This window comes from Ursus arctos, unplaced genomic scaffold (assembly GCF_023065955.2).
Source record: "Ursus arctos isolate Adak ecotype North America unplaced genomic scaffold, UrsArc2.0 scaffold_27, whole genome shotgun sequence".
In the NCBI taxonomy this organism is placed as follows: Eukaryota; Metazoa; Chordata; class Mammalia; order Carnivora; family Ursidae; genus Ursus; species Ursus arctos.
In genome coordinates this window covers 6,323,519-6,345,044 of record NW_026622952.1, presented here as the reverse complement: position 1 = coordinate 6,345,044, position 21,526 = coordinate 6,323,519, and the positions used below count along the sequence as shown (strand labels likewise).

Here is a 21,526-nt window from a genome sequence, read left to right as displayed (position 1 = left end):
AGATCAAGCGCCACATTGGGCTCCATTCTCAGAGGGGACTCTGCTTGAGATTCTCTCTCTCCCTCTCCCTCTGCCCCTCCCCTCCTCTCTCTCTTTCTAAAATAAATAAATAAATCTTAAAAAGAAAAAAATTATAAATTGAACTGATTATAATGTCATATTGTTTTTAAAAAACATATTTGACCCGAGTAAATATTTAATTGTTTGGACAGTAACACGCTTGCTTCAATATTTATTACATAACCAATGTAATTTTAATGTTAATTATTAAACATATTAGCTTTTCTCCCAACATGAATAATTGGTGTAAATTCATGTGCTTTTTTTGTTATGTGAGTGTTACTTTTTCTATTGTAAAGTAATTATTTTATTATTGCATTCAATTCTTTAGTATATGTTTGGGATGAGCAGACTGTTGGAGGAAGAAACAGCCATTAAATATTCATAATTACTGTTTTCTGGCAAAAGTGAGAATGAGCTCCTACTACAGAGTTATATTCCTTTTGCAACAATTTGTATAAAAAAGTATGGAAAGGAACTAACTTGAGAATACTCCAGAGAAAGAAGTCTGCACTTTTATGCTGAGCCAGGAATACAGTTGGTTATGTTTTAGTAGCATGTACAATGAAGCAAATTGTTATTGACAGATTACATATTTAAAATCAGTTCTGAGATGTACTTGTTATCATTCCTATAAACTACATACTGATTGATTAGATAAATCCAAAACCAGTTCTGGGGGTTGTTACCATGGCTAGAGAACAATCAGACATTTCATAGAGATTTGTTTTTATTATCAGTCCCTGCTTTTGGTCTTCCCTCAGCCAAAGCTTGAGGAAAGTCCATCAGAAATTGTCCAGGTCTTCATCACTGTTAATTCTTGAAAACAATGTTTCATTGCTGAGGACTAATTTTTAGATTATGCTGTGTGTGTGTGCATGTGTGTGTGTATGTGTGTGTGTGTGTAAAGCAAATAAACCAGGTCATAAAAATTATTGAATATAAGTGGATAGTATGTGTGTTTTCCTGATGCCATCCTTAAGACTAATTTTGATTGGAATTTTTATAAGAGAATTTTGTAAATATAAGAGATAAATATATGAATTAAGCAAGAATGCTATAAAAATATCAGTATAAAATTAAAATATAAATGTAAAAATAAATTATTTTTATTTATACTAGCAACAGTTTGAAGATTGGGTTTCAGAAAGATAGCTACCAATCATAATATTCTAAACTTTTTTTTTAAGTGAAGAATTGAAAAAAATTAAAGTTAAGAATTACTTCCTTGAGGGGCGCCTGGGTAGCGCAGTCGTTAAAGCGTCTGCCTTCAGCTCAGGGCGTGATCCCGGTGTTCCGGGATCGAGTCCCACATCGGGCTCCTCCGCTGGGAGCCTGCTTCTTCCTCTCTCACTCACCTGCTTGTGTTCCCTGTCTCACTGGCTGTCTCTCTGTCACATAAATAAATAAAATCTTTAAAAAAAAAAAAAAAGAATTACTTCCTTGAATATGGTGGCTTTATTAAGTGTCATGAAATCAGGATAAAGTCCTCCAACTTTGTTCTTTGTCAATACTATATTGTCTGTATATAACTTTGCATTTTCATATAGATTTTAGAATCAGGCTTTCTGTTTACACACAGGCTTACTTAGATTTTGATAGGGATGGTATGTAATTTATGAATGAATTAGGGGAAATTTGTTATAACAACATTGGATCTTCCAGTGTCCACTAACATGGTTTATCTCTCCATTTACTGATCTTTTAAAAATTCTTTGTAGAGCTTTCACATTTCCTGCTAAATTTATTCATAGCTATTTTATATGTCCTGATGTTGTCATAACTGGTATTGATTGTTTAAATTCATCTTCCAATTTTTCACTGCTAGTGTATATATGTGGTCTATTTTGTACATATAACCTTGCTGAATTTATATATGAGATCTATTATTTTTTCCAGCTTTAATGAGATATAATTGACATAACATTGTTCAAGACGTACAGCATAATGATTTGATATATGTATGTTGTGAAATGTTTTCAGTCAGGTTAGTGAACACATCTCACACAGTTGCCGTGTGTGTGTGTGTGTGTGTGTGTGTGTGTGTGATAAAAACCCTTGAGATCTACTCTTTTAGCAACTTTCAAGTATACAATACAGTATTGTTAACTATAGTCATTACACAGTACATTGCATCCTCAGAAACTAGCAGTTCATACCCTTTAACCACTTTCACTCATTCCCACCCCTAGCAACCAATAATCTGTTCTCTGTTTCTTGGAGTTGTGCTAGACTCCACATATGGCTGTGCTAGACTCCATATATATGTGAGATCATACAATATTGTCCTTCTTTCTCTGACTTATTTGACTTGGTGTAATGTCCTCAACATTCATCCATGTTGTCACAAATGGCAGAATTTCCTTCTTTTTTATGACTAATATATATACATATATATATATATATATATATATATATGTATATATATGTATATATATATATCTCACAATTTCTTTGTCCATTCGTCTGTCAGTGGACACTTAGGTTGTTATCATATCTTGGCTATTGTGAATAGGGCTGCAATGAACATGGGGTACAAATATCTCCATGAGACAGAGGTTTTATTTTTTTCCAGATATATATACCCAGAAGTGGAATTGATGATTCATATGATAGCTCTATTTTTGATTTTTTCAGGAATCTCCATACTGTTTTCCGTAGTGGTGGTACCAATGTACATTCTTATCAGCAGGGTACAAGGGTTCCATTTTCTCCACCAGCATTTATTATCTCTTGTCTCTTGATCATAATCATTCTAGTAAGTGTGAGGTGATATCTCTTGTGGTTTTGACTTGTGATTCTCTGATGATTAGTGGTGCTGAGCTTGTATCTTTCCATATACCTGTTGTCCATCTGATATCCTCTTTGGAGAAATCTTTATTCAGGTCCTTTGACCATTTCTCTCTCCCTCTTTTTTTTTTTTTAAGGTTTTATTTATTTATTTGAGAGAGAGGGGTGGGGAGGAGCAGAGGGAAAGGGACAAGCAGACTCCATGCTGAGCACAGAACCCAACATGGGATGATCTCACAACCCTGAAATCATGGCCTGAGCCAAAATCAAGAGTTGGATGCCCAACTGATTGAGCCACCCAGGCACCCCCCTTTGACCATTTCTTTATCAGTTGTGAGTTCCTAATATATTGAGAATTCTTACTTGGGTTTTGGTAGTGAGTTCTAAGAGTTTCTAATATATTTTGTGTATTAAACCCTTATCAGATCTATAGTTTGAAAGTATGTTTTTTCCTAATCTCTAGGTCGCCTTTTCATTTTATTGATTGGTTCTTTTGCTGCACAGAAACTTTTACATTAATGAAGCTTTTGTTGTTTGTGGTTTCGTTGTCATATCCATAAAATCATTGCCAAGACTAGTGTCAAGGAGATTTTTTTCACCATGTTTTCTTCTAAGTTTTATGATTTCATTTCTTACATTTAAGTGTTTAGTTCATTTTGAGTTAATTTTTGTTAAGTGGTGTGAAATAGGGGTCCAGTTTCATATTTGCTTGTTTCCAATACTATGTTAAATAAAAGTAGTAGGAATGGGATCCTTGTCTTTTTTGTAATCTTAGAGGAAAAGTTCTCAGGTTTTCATCTTTGAGTATGATAACTGTGGGCTTGTCAAATATGACCTTTATTAATAAGGTATGTTCCCTCTATACCCACTTTGTTGAGAGATTTTAATCATAAATGGATGTTGAATTTTGTCTATTTTCTATTCATTGTCCCTAGTTTCTTGTTTCTTTTTTAAATCTTCCCCTCTCTTTTTTTGCCTTCTGCGGTTTTAATTGTGTATCTCACAGGATTCCATTTCCTATCCTCTCTTAGCATATCAATTATATTTTTTAAAAAACTCCTTAAGCAGTTGTCCTAGAGTTCATAGTATACATCTACAACTAATTTGGTTGTAGTCTAGTTTGAATTAACTAGACTAAACTAACTGAACTAAAGTAGAACTAATCTTGTTTATTCTCATCAGGTATTGGAAGACATACAGACATGGTAATGACAGTCATGCAGGAAGAAGTTTAACTTACAGTTCCCTAGAAACAGAAGGCATGCCATGCAGGGGCCATATGAGTGGCCGTGTGAGGGTTGTTCAGGCAGCATAGGGAACAGGGGGGAAATGTGGACAAGAGCCTCTGTTGTTTCTTTAGGGAAGAACGGGTAAGGCAAAGTAAACAGTCTTAGGATTGACTAGTATGACTAACTTCAGTGGGCTTTTTGCATAGAGGCTGTACCTAGTTTTCTGGTACCTGTCTCTGATATGATTTTGGCAGGTGAAGAGTGGCCTAGAGTATGTGAGCCTGATAAAGGGGTGGTGTGGCATGGCGTGTGGTCTCTAGGTTGATTTGTTTGCATATGAAAGGCATGCTTTCAGGTAAGTTGTTTACTGTCTTAATTGGGTAACTCTGGGAGGGACAGTCTAGCATTGGAAAGGCCCCAGATATCAAAGCATCACAATACAGAATATCAAAGCCATCATTAATACAATTAGCCCATTAATTCAATTTGATTCATATTACAAAATTTTAGGAGTAATAAAAGAGGAGACTTTTACAGAGTAGGGCATAAATTGTGCGAAACAGCATAGAAAACATTTTAGTATGAGAGTAAAAGGGAGAAACATAGGTAGAGGTATAAGGAATAAGGCCTTGTAGCCCAGTGCATAACTAAATTAAGCACCTCATATGTAATGAGTCTTTATATACATGAAGGCAAGACATATCACGGATGATGGATACCTTCTCTGAACTGTTCTTTACTTGCCACCTGCTTACAGTGCAGTAGCCTGGGTCATCAGGAACCTATCACTTTTTTTAAGACTACTTTTTAATAACAGTTTTAGGTTCACCACAAAACTGAGGGGAAGGTACACAGATTACCCATATACTACCTGCCCCCACACATGCACAGCCTCCCCCATTATTCACATCCCTCACCAGAATGGTATATGTTTTAGTAAGGATGAGCCAACATTGACCCATCAAAATCACCGAAAGTCCATAATTTACCTTAGGGTTCAATCTTGGTGTTGTACATGAGCTTGGATAAGATGATAGGTATCCATCATCATGGTATTATTATAGGAAGTGTTTTCACTGCCCTAAAAATCCTCTGTGTTCTGCCTATTAATTTCTCCCCTCCCTGCCTGCAGCCAAGGACCTTTTTATTGTCTCCACAATTTTGTTTTTTCTGGAATCTCATGTAGTTGGAATCATATAGTACGTAGCCTTGCCCTTTTCACTTAGTATATGCACTCAAGCTTTCTCCATTTCTTTTCATGACTTGGTAGCTAATTTCTTTTTAGTGCTGAATAATATTCTATTGTCTGAAATGTGCCACAGTTTATTTATCTGTTCACCCACTGAAGGACAGCATGGTTGCTTGCAAGTTTTGGGAATTATGAATGAAGCTTCTTTCAACATCTTTGTGTAGAAATTGGAAATGATCTAAAGGAGAACAGTAATACCTACTGAGGATTATTAATTTCCTATTGCTATGTAACCAGTTATACCAAAACTTAGCAGATTAAAACAATACAGTTCTGTGGGTCAAGAATCTAGGTGGGTGAAGTCAAGGTGTCAGGTAAGGCTGTAGTTATCTCGGGGTTCAACATGGAGAGGATTTGCTTCCAGACTTAGTCATTTGGCTGTGGCCGACCTCATAAAATCTGTTTCCAAACTCGTGCGTGTAGGCCTCTCTACAGGTCTACTTCATGATGTCATAGCTGGCTTCGCCTAGAGAGATTGAGTGAGACTTAGAATCCAAGAAGTCAGTCTTATTTTTTCTTTTAATTTTTTTTCTTCTACCACATCCCACAGGAAACCAAGAATTCAGTCTTTTTATAATCTATCTTAGAAATGATGGCTATCTGTTTTGCTACATTTAGTTAATTAGAAGGGAGTCAATAAGTTCAGCCTATACACAACGGAGTAGGAATACACAAGGGCGTGAATGCCAGGAGGCAGATACCACTGGGGCCCATGTTAGAGGCTGCCTACTACAAAGAGAATGTAAAATTGACTATTAAAATAAGAGATTGAAGTCATTTTGTTTAGAACAACTCAAAGAAGGAATACAGTATGGTGTTTGAGACTCTATTAGCTAAGGTAGCTGGTGTTGTCCTTAAGTATTAGTATTTTGAAACTAAACTATTGAGTTCACTCATCCATGTTTAATAGTCTATGATCCACATGCTTATATAACTCTGCTACAGTTGCGTCCACATCGGCATCTCGGATGCATTGATTTTAAAAATGAGTGTTATGTACTAGTTTTTTATTATAATATTATTTAGCATAGTGTACACTAATTTTTTATTATAGTAAATTTATTATAGTATAGTGTAGGATTTTTAGCTAACTCTTTTCTTCTTTCTTATATTTAGTATCCAGAGGGTTTATCCTTGGAGTCATACACTGTAGGTATTGTGCAGTTGCTGGGCTTTAATCTGGGATTGAGTTATGATGACCCTGACACTTGCTATTGTTCCAGAGATGTTTGCACAATGTCACCTAAAGCAGTGTAAGATAATTTTATTTATTGTACATATTCCTTTAAAAAGGTTTTTTTGGTTGGTTTTTGTTTCTTTTGTTTTGTTTTGTTTGTTTGTTTTTTGGGTTTTTTGTTTTTTGTTTGTTTGTTTGTTTTTTTTTTTTTTTGGTTAGGAGCTTTTATACTTCTATTAACCAAACAGAATTAATTAACAGTTATGAAACTCTATACCCAACAACTACAAAATACATTTGTTTCAAGTACAATGGAACATACACCAAAATAGCCCCGACACTCTCTCAGGCCTCTTCATGCCTGGTGAAACTCTCTTCCTCCTTCCTACATTCTGGAGTCTGGCTTCTATTTTTTCTCCCCTGGCCAGACTGAAAGCACCCTCTAGGGGAAAAGCCATATGAATTGTGTAATTTCAGTGACTTAGCATAAAGCTAAATGCTTTGATATTTGCATTTGAAACTGGCATTGTACAATATAAGGATGAACAGTATAATTCATATTAATAATTAAGATTTTTTTTATTTAGAAAGACATTAAGTTGTAAATTAATAACACCATAACCCATTGAGAGAGAGACTGCTGAAGAAAGGAAAAAACTTTTAATTTTAGTGCCATTAGTAATACATTTTCCCTGCTTTTTTCCATTTTGCTTGGGTTCCCACAAATTATGTGGCCAGTCCTGGTTATCCACACCAAGACTTGGTGTGCTCAGTATGTTCAATTTGAATCATTATAGTTGGTATGTAGTATAACCTTATACTGGTTTTAATCTGCATTTCCCTCTAAGCTAATGATATTGAATGGTGTTGAACATATTTTCAGCTTAATAGCTTTGTATATCTTCTTTAAGGAATATCCTATTCGAAAATTTTGTCCATTTTTAAAGACGAAAATAGAGATTTTCACACTTTTATTGAGTTGTAAGAATTGTTTATATATTCTGGTTATGAATTCTTTACCAGATACATGATTTTCAAGTATTTCTTCCTTATAGTGCTTTTTATGAGAAAAAGTTTTAATTTTGTTGAAGTAAATTTATCAATTTTTTTGTGCATCATGGTTTTATAGCTCTTATATTCAGTTTTATGATATATTGTGAGTTAATTTTTGTATATGTGTTTAAGTTCATTTTTATTTTTGCTATGTAGATTTCCAGTTATTCCAATGCCACTTTTTGAAAAGACCATTCTTTCCCCCACTTAATTGCCTTGGCAACTTTGTCAAAATCAATTGACCATAAATGTATGGATTTTTTATTGGAATCTCTATTTTATATCCTTAATCTGTATGTCTACCCTTATGGGAAAGTATACAGTTTTTATTACTGTAACTTTATACTGCATTTTGAAATCAAGTACTGTAAGTCCTCACATTTTTTTCGTCTTTTCAAAATTGTTTTGGCTATTCTAGGTCTTTTGCGTTTTCATATAATTTTATTATCAGCTTTCTGATTTTTATGAAAACTCCTGCTAAGATTTAGGTAAGTATTCCATTGTTTAATTGCATAGGCCAATAATGGGAGAATTGTCATCTTAACAATGTCAAGTCTTTTGATCCTTGAATATGATAGATGTCTTTATTAATTTGGGTCTTCTTTAATTTTTCTCAGCAATGTATTGTTTTTTACACTTTACATTTCTTGTACTTGTTTTGTTAAATCTATCCTTAAATTTTTTTTTTACTATTAAGATTAGCATTGTTTTCTTAATTTCATTTTCAGATTTTTCATTGCTAGTTCATTTTATGTACTGCCAATCCAGTGGAAGTCTTTTCTGGTAGGCAGCTTACTATTACTGGGTTCCCCGGTCAGTATTAGTCTGGCCCAATACCTAATCAATATGGGGTTTCCTCTGAGAAGGACATGAGGTGCAGCTAAAACAGTATAGGATAATTTACAACCCTTTTCTGCTGTTTTCCTGTGATACAACTGTGTAATTTCTGGCCAGGGGTTCCATCTTTAAATAATTTGTAAGTGTTTAGTTTCTACACAACTTTATCATCTGCCAAGATCTAAAAATCACATTCTCTGCTCCGTTGTTGATGCTGGATCCATATTTAGTTTTATAAGCTTATGCTTGTTTTAGTTTTGTTTTGAGTTTTTGGCTCATGAATTTTATTTGTTTGTTGATAAGAAATATGAGAGTGGAGTGTTAATAAATTTCAGTTTAGTTCTGTAATGTCAAGAATTTAAAAATTAAGGGACATCTGTATGGCTCAGTTGGTTAAGCATCTGACTCTTGATTTTGACTCAGGTCATGATCTCAGGATTATGAGATTGACCCAGGTCCTATTCCACATTGGGTGTGGAGCCTGCTTAAGATTCTCTCTCTCTGAGAAAGAGGTCAGGGTGTGTGTGTTGGGGGGGAGAAGTTAAGATGGTAGAGGAGTAGGGGTACCCTGAGATTGTCTCGTCCCTCAAAAACAGCTATATAGTTATCGAATCATTCTGAACACCCAAGAAATCAATTGGAGTTCTGAGAGAAAAAAATCTGCAAGTCTACGAGTAGAAAAGTGACCACATTTTGGAAGGTAGGAGGTGTCTAAGTTCACTTGGGGTAGATATACCTGTGGATCCAGCAGTGGGGAAGGAGCCTGCTTACGGCTGCTAGTTCAAGGTGTTAGAAGCTGCAGAGCACAAAACCTGAACCTTTGGAAATTTGCTACCATCTTGAATATACCTGGCTTAAAGGTGCTCACGTTGAGAAGAGGGATGGAATCCCAGGAGTGACAGGGTGGTTTGAGGATCCCCTGGGTCACCGGAAGAATGGGCGGTGCCTTGGTGATATGCTGTTTCCAGGCATGGGAGCCAGGAAACCAGAAGGGAGCAGTTGGTCTTCGTGCTGACTTTCTGCTCTCACCTGAACTACCTTATAGTCACACGACCACTTTCCTGGGACTGGCCAGCAAGTATGGTGAGACCCTCCCCAGGAGAAACAGTGCAGGTCCCCACTATAGGAGTCCCTGAAATTTGGAGTTTTGAAACTTGGTCGCTTGCCTGAGATAAAACGGCTGAGACATGGGCAGGATGAACATAGGGTTCAGATGGAAACAGAGGACACAAGTAGGGTGACTGATTACTCTTCTGTCAGGGTTCACTGAAGAATAGGGGGTGCGAACTTTCAGCTCAGATGCTAGAGAACAGGACACAGCAATTTTCATCCTCATAATCAGTGCTGGAAGCCTTCAGGGAATAAAACAGCACCACCTAGTGAAGGCCATGACCACGTACACCTACCTCTGCAGCCTCCTTGTGCCCTGGGGACACATTCCCACAGAAACAAGTCAGCCTGAGAATCAGCACAGCAGTCCTTTCCTCCAGAAGACCAGCACAAACAAGTAGCTCGCACCAAGATTTTTAATCACAGAGTGCTGCATGCTTTAGCTCTAGGGGAAATAGGATGTAGCTTCCTTTTTCTTCTTCTTCTTCTTCTTCTTCTTCTTCTTCTTCTTCTTCTTTTCCTTTTTAAATCTTTTATTTTTTAATTTTTATTTTTACATATATGTGTGTGTATATATATATGTAAATTTTTTCTTTATTTTCACTTTATTTTATTTTATTTTTTTTATTTTGGGACATAGACTGTTTAACAAGCAGACCAAAACACACCCAGTATCTAGTTTTTTGTTTTTGGTTTTGGTTTTCTTGTTTGTTTTTTTTTTCTTTTTCTTTGTTTTACTTTGTTGTTGCTGTTTGTTCTTTCTCTCTTTCTCTCTCTCTCTCTCTCTCTCTTTTTTTCTGGGCAAGATGATGAGATGGAGGAATTCACTCTAAAAGAAAGAACATGAGGTAAAACTCATGGACAGGGATTTAATCAATACAGATATAAGATGTCTGAACTAGAATTTAAAAGAGCAGTTATAAGGATACTAGCTGGGAAGACACTATAAAATCCCTTACTATAGAGATTAAAGAAAAATCTAGAAAGGCCAAAATTAAAAATGCTATAACCAAGATGCAGTTCCAAGTGGAAGCCATAAACACAAGGATGGATGAAGCAGAAGAGTGAATCAGTATAAAATTATGGAAAATAAGGAAGCTGAAAAGAAGAGGGAGAGAAAACTATTAGGTCATGAAGGTAGACTTAGGGAACTCACCAGTTCCATAAAGGGAAATTATATCCATACCATTCGAGTACCAAAAGAAGAGCAGGGAAAAAGGGGCAGAAGATTTCTTTGAACAAATTATAATTGAGAACTTCCCTAACCTGGGGAAGGAAACAGGCATTCAAGTCTAAGACTCACAGAGAACTCCTCTCAAAACAAACAAAAACAGGTCAATAGGATGACATATCATAGTGAACCTTGTAAAAACCAGAAAGACTCCACCCAGAAATTGATAGAACTCATACAGGAATTCAGCAATGTGGCAGGATACAAAATCAATGCACAGAAATTACTTGCATTTCAATACACTAAGAATAAGGAAGAAGAATGAGAAATCAAGGAATTGATCCCATTTACAATTGCACCAAAAACCATAAGATACCTAAGAAGAAACCTAACCAAAGAGGTAAAGGATCTGTACTTTGTAAACTATAAAACGCTTATGAAAGAAATTGAGGAAGACACAAAGAAATGGAAAAACATTCCATGCTCATGGATTGGAAGAAAAAATATTGTTAAAATGTCTATACTACCCAAAGCAATCTACATATTCAATGCAATCTCTATCAAAATAAAACCAGCATTTTTCACAGAGCTGGAACAAACAATCCTAAAATTTGTATACAACCAGAAAAGACCCTGAACAGCCAAAGTAATGTTGAAAAAGAAAAGCACAGCTAGAGGTATGACAATTCCGGACTTCAAGCTGTATTACAAAGCTGTAATCATCAAGACAGTATGATACTGGCATAAAACAGACACGTAGATCAATGGAACAGAACAGAGAACCCAGAAATAGACCCTCAACTCAATGGTCAACTAGTCTTCGACAAAGCAGGAAAAAATATCCAATGGAAAGAAGACAGTCTCTTCAACAAACGGTGTTGGAAAAATTGGACAGCCACATGCAGAAGAATGAAACTGGACTATTTTCTTACACCATACACAAAAATAGACTCAAAATGGATGAAAGATCTAAATGTGAGACAAGAATCCATCAAGATCTTAGAAGACAACACTAACAGCAACCTCTTTGACCTTGGCTGCAGCAATTTCTTGCTAGACGTGTCTCCAAAGGCAAGGGAAATAAGAGCAAAATTGAACTATTGGGACTTCAAGATAAAAAGCTTCTGCACAGCCAAGGAAACAGTAGACAAAGCTAAAAGGCAACCTATGGAATGGGAGAAGATATTTGCAAATGTCTTATAAGTTAAAGGGCTAGTATCTAAAGCATATAAGGAACTTAACACCCCAAAACCAAAAAATCCAGTCAAGAAATGGGCAGAAGATATATGAACAGGCATTTCTCCAAAGAAGACATACAAATAACCAACAGACATGAAAAAATGCTCAACTTCACTCAACATCAGGGAAATACAAACCAAAACCACAACCAGATACCACCTCAAACCTGTCAGAATGGCTAAAATTAACAAGTCAGGAAACAACAGATGGTGGGGATGCAGGGAAAGGAGAACCTCTTACACTGTTGGTGGGAGTGCAAATTGGTGCAGCCACTCTGGAAGGCAGTATGGAAGTTTCTCAAAAAATTAAAAATAGAACTACCCAGCAATTGCACTACTAGGTATTTATCAAAAGGATATAAAAATAGTGATTTGAAGGGGCATATGCACCCAAATGTTTATAGAATCAATGTCCACAATAGCCAAAATATGGAAAGAGCTCAGATGTCCATCAATAAATGAATGAATAAATAAATGAATGAATAAAGAAGATGTGGCATATATATATATATATATATATATATATATAGTGGAATATTACTCAGCCATCAAAAAGAATGATCTTGCCATTTTCAAGGACATGGATGGAACTAGAGGCTATTAGGCTAAGTGAAATACATCAGTCAGAGAAAGACAAATATCATATGATTTCACTCAGATGTAGAATATAAGAAACAAAACAGATGAACATAGGGAAAGGAGAGGAAAAATAAAATAAGATAAAAAAGAGAGAGGCAAACCATAAAAGACTCTTATCTGTAGAAAACAAACAGGGTTCCTGGAGGGGCAGTGGGTTGGAAGATGGGGTAACTGGGTGATGGACATTAAGGAGGACACTTGATGGAATGAGCACTAGGTGTTATATGCAACTAATGAATTATTAAATTCTATCTCTGAAACAACACATTGCATGTTAAGTAACTTGAATTTAAATTTAAAAAATCATATTAAAAAAATGATCCTCTCTCTTCTCCCTTTGACCTTCCCCTGCTTTCTCTCTCTTTGGAAAAAGAACTTTAAAATTAGAAAATGGACTGGTTAAAAATACATAAAAGCATAATTCATAGTTCATGAAAGTATAATTCATTTTTGTATATTGACTTTGTGTGGTACAAACTTGCTGAACTCATTAGAATTTTCAGATTTTATTTGTTGATTCTTTAAAAATTTCTGTGAGCAAAATTTTGTCATCCATGAAGAACACTTTTATTTTTTCTTTTTCATCTATTTGTATGTAATACCTTTTTCTTGCTAATTGAATTTGAAATAATTTCAGTCCAACTCTATTGATGTGGTGAGAGTGGATATCTTTGCTTTGTTCCCAATCTTAAGGGAAAAGCATTCAGTTTTTCATCATAAGTATGATGTTAACTATAGTTTTTTTCTTTAATAAATGTCTTATCTTCCGAAGTAGTATCTTTCATTCCCTTGTATATTATGTTGTTTTTTTCATCGTTTCACCATTCCACTTGTTTCATAAATTGTTTTCCTGATGTTCATGCTTTTTGCCCCTAACAGGCTGTTGGTCTACTTTTTACTACATACCTATTACCTAAAAGAATGCTCAGTAAATATGTTGCAAACAGTGACCAAATCAGCTCAGTGTATTTTCTCACTATTTCATTTTATCCTTTGATTACTGATTCTATTTCTTTGCTGGTTATGGATCTGTTCAGGTTTTCTATTTCTTCCTTTTTCAGTTTTGGTAGTTTATATATTTCTAGGAATGTATCCATTTCTTCCATACTGCCTAATTTCTTGGCATATAATTGCTCATAGTGTTCTCTTATAATTGTATCTCTTCAGTGTCAAACAACAGGTTTTTATTTCAAACATTCAATTATGTTGAGCAAAAGCTCTAAAATGTACTATTAAAATTAATACAAACATGTCTACATTGTCATTAAAAGAATTTTATTATATTAAAAAAATAAAAAATGTGTTAAATACTGAGGCTTAAAACTTAAAATTCAATTGTTTGACATGGGGAAAGTAAATAAAATGAACACAGTTCTTAATGTTTAAAGATTAAAGTTCACAAGATAGAAAAATAATAGGTCTTGTTTAAAACAGGATGAAATGCAATAAAAAGATTTTTTATTTTTTTAATTACAAGAATAGGTGAAATTTAAAAAGTATGGTAAAACATTAGTATGTTTTAAATGCAATGAATATTTTTTAAATGTGGTTATTTTTTCCATAATGCAATAATTTTTGTCATATCCATTTTTTTAAAATATTTTAGGCAGTCTGGGGGTGTAAAGGAGTTTAGCACCTGTACTTTGGATGACTTTAAATACTTAGCCTCCAATTCTGGCTTTGAATGTCTTCAGAACATCCTTCCTGAAGTCCCAGTTTATAAACAAGCACAGAAGAAGGTATGTGGCAATGGAAAATTGGAAAAAGGCGAAGAGTGTGATTGTGGCACTGTAAAGGTTAGTAGAATTTTTTTCAATTTTTAAAAATTTCCTATATATGTGTATATAGGTAAAAAAATGTGTATATATGTGTATAATAGGTAAAAAAGAAGACGAAGACCTTGTCTTTTAGAAAAATAAATTTGAAAAAGACCTTCTTTGGGGAAGATGGAAGCCTTTAAATTTCCTAATTTTGCTAATTTTTGAAGTGGACAGCAAAAGCCTTTTGGATAACGTTTACCTTCATAGATTGCCTTCTGACATTCTTTAGTGTAACTGTCAATTCCAAACTGTCAATTACCACAAAGGTTGTCTAAAGAGTTGAAGAAATATATCTTTAAAAACAAGCAGTAACAGGGGCGCCTGGGTGGCTCAGTCTTAAGTGTCTGTCTTCGGCTCAGGACGTGATTGCAGAGTCCTGGAATTGAGCCCCACATCAGGGTCCTCCGCTGGGAGCCTGCTTCTTTCTTTCCCACTCCCCATGCTTGTGTTCCCTCTCTCGCTGACTGTCTCTCTCTCTGTCAAATAAATAAAATCTTTAAAAAATAAAACAAGCAGTAACAAAAACAGGAAAATCTAAAGGCAATAAACTGTTACCAGTGAAATAGTAAAATGTATTGTTTGCTATGTAAAGCGAAAAGCTTTCTATTGACAGGTGATGCCAATTAAAAGTATTTTTTTTAAAATCTGTCACCTGTAGAAAATATAAAAATGCAGAACAATGATCGAACTGAAAGAAAGATGAAAGAGGAGAGAGGACGTATTGACAATAAAGTAAAATAGTCATATGAAAACTCTCAGAGATAGCCATTGTAAAATATGAAACATTACTAAAAATATTAATATATATTCTTGTATTAATATATAAAATATTAATATTTATTCTTAAAATAAATAATATATAAAATAAATAATATATAAAGATATACAATACATTATATATTGAAGTATTATATATTATAACTATGTATATATTCCTATATATATATATATAGGAATTACATGGCCCTGGAACACATTTAAAAGAAGAAAGAAGCCGGAGGAGAGTTTACAATTGAAAAAATTGCAGCTGGAATTAATAAGGATTGTGAGTGTATGTCTTTCTAGCCTAAGAGAGCTCCTCTACCTCCGCAGCTGTGGCAGAATTAAATAGCTGTGGAAAATTGCAGCTCTACTGATTCAGTATGAGAGAGAACAGATTTCAGAGATAGGAACCACTGGAAATTTAAGAGGAAAACCCTGAAAGGGAGAGAATTGTGAACGTGGTAAAACCTAAAATCTGATGATTAATTTTACACATATTTGGCTGACTGCTAAAATATGTGTGGCCCAGAAATACCTCATGGTGCAAAAAATGCAGGGTGAGACCCTTGAAACACACAGGTGCACCAGGTGAGCACGATGAGTTTGAGACTGGGACTGCAACTGGAAATTAAAGAGGAATCTTAAGAAACAAGGAAATTACAGATAGTTTGTACTCTAAGTGCTATTTCTACCTAAGTCCTTGGCTGAATGTCACATTACATCAGGGAATCAGGCTAAAAATTCAGCAGTTGGAAGCCATATGAGTTGAGCAGAGATAGCTGTGGCACTTGTAGGGGAGAAAAAGCTTACAGTTTGTTCTCAGGTTACTTAACACCCTAGTCGGCAAAAACAAAACAAAACAAAACAAAACAAAAAACATCCAGAGAACAGGTGAATACAGGCATTATATCATTCTATCTATAATGTTTAACTTATTAACCAAAAATTTACTAGACAGAGAATTAGGGGAATGTTAACCATATTTAGGAAGATATGCAGTTAAGGGAAACTGACTCTGAAAAGTCCAAGATAATGTATTTAACAGAAAAAGACTTCACAGTAATTATTTTGAATATATTAGGAGCATTAAAGGAAATTATGCTCAAATAATTTAAGGAAAAATTATCCTAGTGAGTGAGCAGCTAGAGAATTTCAACAGAAATGTGTTAACTATAAAAAATATATAAATTTAAAGTCTAGAAGTGGAAAGTACAATAAATGAAATAAAACAAAAGCAGAAGAATCAATGAACTTGACCAAAAGCAGAAGAATCAATGAACTTGATCAATAGAACAATAAGAACATATAATCTATGAAACAGAGAGAAAAAGAGTTGAAGAAAAATAACAAAACATTAGACACCTGAAAGGAAATATTAAGTACCCAGTGAAGGTGTAACTGGATTTTAAGATAAAGAAAAGAGAAAGTAGGTGGCAGAAAAAAAATCTGCAGGAATAATGCTGATTATTTTCCAAATTTGAAGGAAAACATTTACTTACAGATCCAAGATGCTCAGCATTATAACTGTAAGTAGATAGAAACAAAAAACTATAAGCAGATAGACACAAAAAAACCCCACTTCTATACACAGATTAATAAAACCCCCCAAAGTCCCAAGACAGAAAGAAAACTTAATTTCAGCCTGAAAAAAAGACACATTAGGTACAGGATACAATGATACAAAATATAGCTGACTTCTTATAACCAGTAATGGAGGTCAGTAGACTTTGAAAAGACAAACTAAAAGTGCTGAAAGAAAAAAAAGTCAAGAACCAAGGTATCTATACTCAAAGATATTATTCTTTGGAATGGAAGCAAATAAAGTTATTCTCAGTTAAGCAAAAACTGAGACAATATGTCACAGTGAGCTTGCACTACAGAAAATTCTAAGAATTTAAAATATTTTATGCAGAAGGGCCAATGCAGTAGATGGTCAGTCTGTGCTACAAGAGGATGAACACAGGAATTGGTAAATATGTGGGTGAATATAAAAAATTATGCTTTTTCTTTTCTGCTCCTAATTTTACTTACTACATTGTATATATGCACAGATATGTAAATACATATACTTATTCACTATGCATTCATATGTACATAATACACATATGTGCATATAAATATGTATTTACATGTGTATTTATGTACACATATACACATATATGTATGGGTATGTATGTGTTTATGTATAAATGCGTATAAACACAAATATACATACATATGCACATATACACACTTATGTGTATATACGTGTGTTTATATCTACATATCTACATCTATACAATAATAATAACATCACTATGGAAGTGTACATTGAAAAAAGCTTGCAAGGTTTCTATAATTTACCTGAAGAAAATCAGTATTAACTTTAAGTAGATTATGGTATTTAAAAGACACTTACTGTAAATCCTGGAGCAAATATTGAAAAATTATGCAGAGATATAGCTAAAAAAGCCAATAAAGGATTTATAAAAATACTTCTTCAACACAAAATAAGACAAGAAGGAAAGAATTGAGGAACAGAAACAAGATGAGATAAATAGAAACAGCAAAATAACAAATTGAAATACATGCATGTCAACAATTACATTAAATGAAAATAGGCCCCACACTCTAATCAAAAGGCAAAGGTTTTCACACTAGATAAAAATCGAGAAATAATCACAGGCTATCAATAAGAGATACATTTTAACCCCAATAATCTGTATCACAGAAAATAATAGAATGGAAAAGGATATAAAAAGCAAAGAGTAAATACAGGAGAGCTATAGTGACTATATTAATATATAAAATAAAAATAGAGTAATGCTTCAAAATGAAAAAAAGGATAAAAACATAAGGAGGATATAACAATAATAAATATATAAAGATTTATAAAAATATATTTACATATATACACACACACATTAAATCTTCAAATTTTATGAAGAGATCACTGGCAGAACTAAAGAGAGAAACTGACAAATCTATCATATTTAGAGATTTATTCCACATCTATCACTAACTGATAGAACAACTAGACAAAAAAATCGGTACGGATATAGAAGACCTGAACAATACTACCAATCACCTTAAAATAATGATATTTATAAGCCACTATATTTAATAGCTTAAATATAAAAATTCCTTTCAAGGGAACTTGGAATATTCATCAGGATAGAATATTTGAGGCATGAAATAAATCTAAACATATTTATTTTGTGTTGAAAATTAAATTAGAAACCAAGAATAATAAAATATCTTGAAAACCCCCCAAATATTTGGAAATTAAACTACCACTTCTAAATGGCCCTTGGCTCAAAGATAAATTACAAAAGCAATTTTAGGATAGATTTTTAACAGTATGCAAATTTAAACATAACTTCAAAATCAATGAGATTCAGTTAAAAAGTGTTACAAGAAAAATCTATAGCTATAAATGCTTATATTAACAAAAAAAGGTCTAAAATCAATTATTCAGAATGGTACTTAAAATAACTAAAATATTAGTCTAAGTTAAATCTAAAGCAAATAGAAGGAAATAATGATAAAGATAAAAGTAGAAATCAATGAAATAGAAATCAGAGAATAAAAATCAACAAAAATGAAAGCCAGGGCTTTGAAAATAATCAATATACTTGATAAACATCTTGCTGTGCTGGTGGAGAAATGAAAGAAAAAAGAAATTCCAAGTATCAGGAATGAAAAAGGGTACATTACTTACTGCACATCCTACAAATGTTTAAAATAGGGAATATTAAAAAACTATTTTATGTAAATGAATTTGGCAATTTAGATGAAATTGCCAAGTTTCTTAAAAGACAAATTATAACGGATGTGAAAGAAGAGATCATTTGAATTTGTCTGTTTGTTTACAGAACTGTACACATAAAGACTGCTGTGAAGCTAGATTATGTGTAATGAAAAAGGGTAAACAATGTGGTTCCGGGGAATGCTGCACACTTGATTGCAAGGTAAGAGGCAATCTATTTTATAGAAACTCCGCATTAAATTTCTTGAAATACTTGTTTCGAAAAGATGAAAAGCATGTCAATACCCTATCGGCCCTTTGCATTGTATTATATCCAAACACATTAACTTTAAGTAGTTACCCCTCTTACGCTTCAGTCCATTCAGTAATCTGTCATTTCCAGGATGCTTATGTACATAATGCCTGATGATTCTTCTCTCCTGAGTTGAATTCACATCTTTATACCTTATTACAAATCTTTCTTGTACCTGTTGTGATATTTCTGCAATCAACATACATCTGAAGCAACCGTCTTAAGGTCTTGTTTTCTTTTCTTTTTAGTTTAAATTCAATTAGCCAACATATGATACATTATTAGTTTCAGATGTAGAGTTCGGTAATTCATCAGTTGCATATAACACCCAGGTCTTATTTTCTAACACCATACCTCACATGGGGTCAAGAAGTTAGATTAGTTTGTTGTTGTTTTTGTTGTTGTTGTTGTTGTTAGCTAAATTCTTTTCACTATCTTCTGGTAAAGTCTGCTGTTCCTTTTCAATTCAGTTATTGTTATGATCAACCAATCCCTCTTTATTGAAAGTATTTAAAGAATTCCTGAATAATTGTCTTGTACCCAGGACAATTAACTGGAATCCCAAAGAAAAAAGAAACTGCTGAACAAGGTAAATGACACATGTCCATAAGATTGGAGTGAGAATACGCTTTTATCTTTAAACTTTTTTCCCCAAACATTACTGAGATATAAATGACACATAATGCTGTGTAAGTTTAAGGTGTACAATGTAATGATTTCATGTAAGTATATATTATGAAATGATTACAATAAGGTTAACACATTCATCATTTTACATAGCAAGAACATTCAACATTTAGTAAGAAACTTTCAAGTATACAATACATTATTAACATTAGTCACCATGCTGTACATTAGATCCCCAGACTGATTCATTTTATGGCTGAAAATTTGTACCCTTGACCAACATCTATCCATTTCCCCCACAGTTTTATTTCTTCCTTTCTGATTTGAATGCCTTTTAATTCTTTTTTTTTTTTTTTCTTGCCTAATTGCTCTGGCTAGGACTTCAAGTACTATGTTAAATAGGAGTGGTAAGAATGGACAACTTTGTCTTGTTTTTGATCTGACAGGTAAAGATTTCAGCTTTTCACTATTGAAAATTGTTAGTTCAGGCTTGTCATATATAGCTTTTATTATATTGATATATGTTTGTTCTATATCCAAACTGTTGAGAGCTTTTGTCATGAAAGTGTATTGAATTTTGTCAGATGTCTTTTCTGCATCACTTTAAAGGATTACATGAATTTTACCCCTATTTATATTAATGGGGTATACTATGTTTATTGATTCCTGTGTGTTGAATCATCCTTGCACCCCAGGAATAAATCTCACTTGATCATGGTATATGATACTTTTAATGTGGTGTAGAATTTGGTGCGTTAGTATTTTGTTGAGAATGTTTGCATCTATATTCATCGGGTTATTGGCCTGTAATTTTCTTTTCTTGTTACTTTCCTTGTTTGTCTTTGGTATCAGGGTAAAGCTGGCATTGTAAAATGAGTTTGGGAGTGTTCCCTCCTTTTTAATTTTTGGGAGAGTTGAGAAAGATTAGCATTAATTCTTTAAATATTTCATAGAATTCACCTGTGAAACCATTTACTTCTGGTCTTTGTTAGGAAGTTTGATAATAAATTCAGTCTCTTTACTTGTGTATGATTTGTTCAGGTTTTCCATTTCTTCATAATTCAGTCTTGCTAGGTTGCCTGTTTCTAGGAATTTATCCATTTCTTCTAAAGTGTCATGCAGGTTTGTAGGTAGATAATTGTTATTGTTATTGTCTCTTATGATACTTTGTATTTCTATGGTATCAATTTTAGTGTCTCCTCTTTCTTTCATAATTTTATTTTATTGAGTCCTGTCTCTTTTTCTTGTTAGTCTAGCTAAAGGTTTGCCATTTTGTTTATCTTTTCAAAACCCAGCTCTTGGTTTAATTGGTTCCCCCCCCCCATTGTCTGTCTGGTCTCATTTCATTTATTTCTGCTCTGATCTTTGTTATTTCTTTCCTTCTACTAACTTGGGGCTTAATTTATTTTTCTTTTTTAATTCCTTTAGGGATAAAGTTAGGTTATTTGAGTTTTTTTTTTTTAATGTAGGCATTTATTGCTGTAAACTTACCTCTTAGAACTGCTTTTCCTATGTCCCTATGTTTTGGTATGTTGTTTTTTTGTTTGTTTTAATTTTGTTTATTTTAAAATACTTTTCTGATTTCCTTTTTTTCCCTTCTTTGGTCCATTGGTTTTTCAGGAGTATGGTGTTAAATTGCAAATTTTGTGAATTTTTCAGTTTTTTTCCTGAGGTTTCATACCATTGTGTGTGGAAAAGATATTAGATATTATTTTAGTTCTCTT

General features: G+C 33.6%; 1 protein-coding gene across 1 annotated transcript in view; it reads left to right on the top strand.

Moving 5' to 3' along the window:
• Positions 1 to 9,330: 9,330 nt before the first annotated feature.
• LOC113261995 (disintegrin and metalloproteinase domain-containing protein 5-like) overlaps positions 9,331 to 21,526 on the top strand; it is a 118,257-nt gene continuing 106,061 nt past the window's right edge. Inside the window, exons 1-3 of the mRNA XM_048220722.1 lie at positions 9,331 to 9,473; positions 14,160 to 14,349; positions 18,990 to 19,085. Of these exons, the coding sequence (XP_048076679.1) occupies positions 9,331 to 9,473; positions 14,160 to 14,349; positions 18,990 to 19,085 (429 nt within the window). The remainder of the gene's footprint in view (positions 9,474 to 14,159; positions 14,350 to 18,989; positions 19,086 to 21,526) is intronic.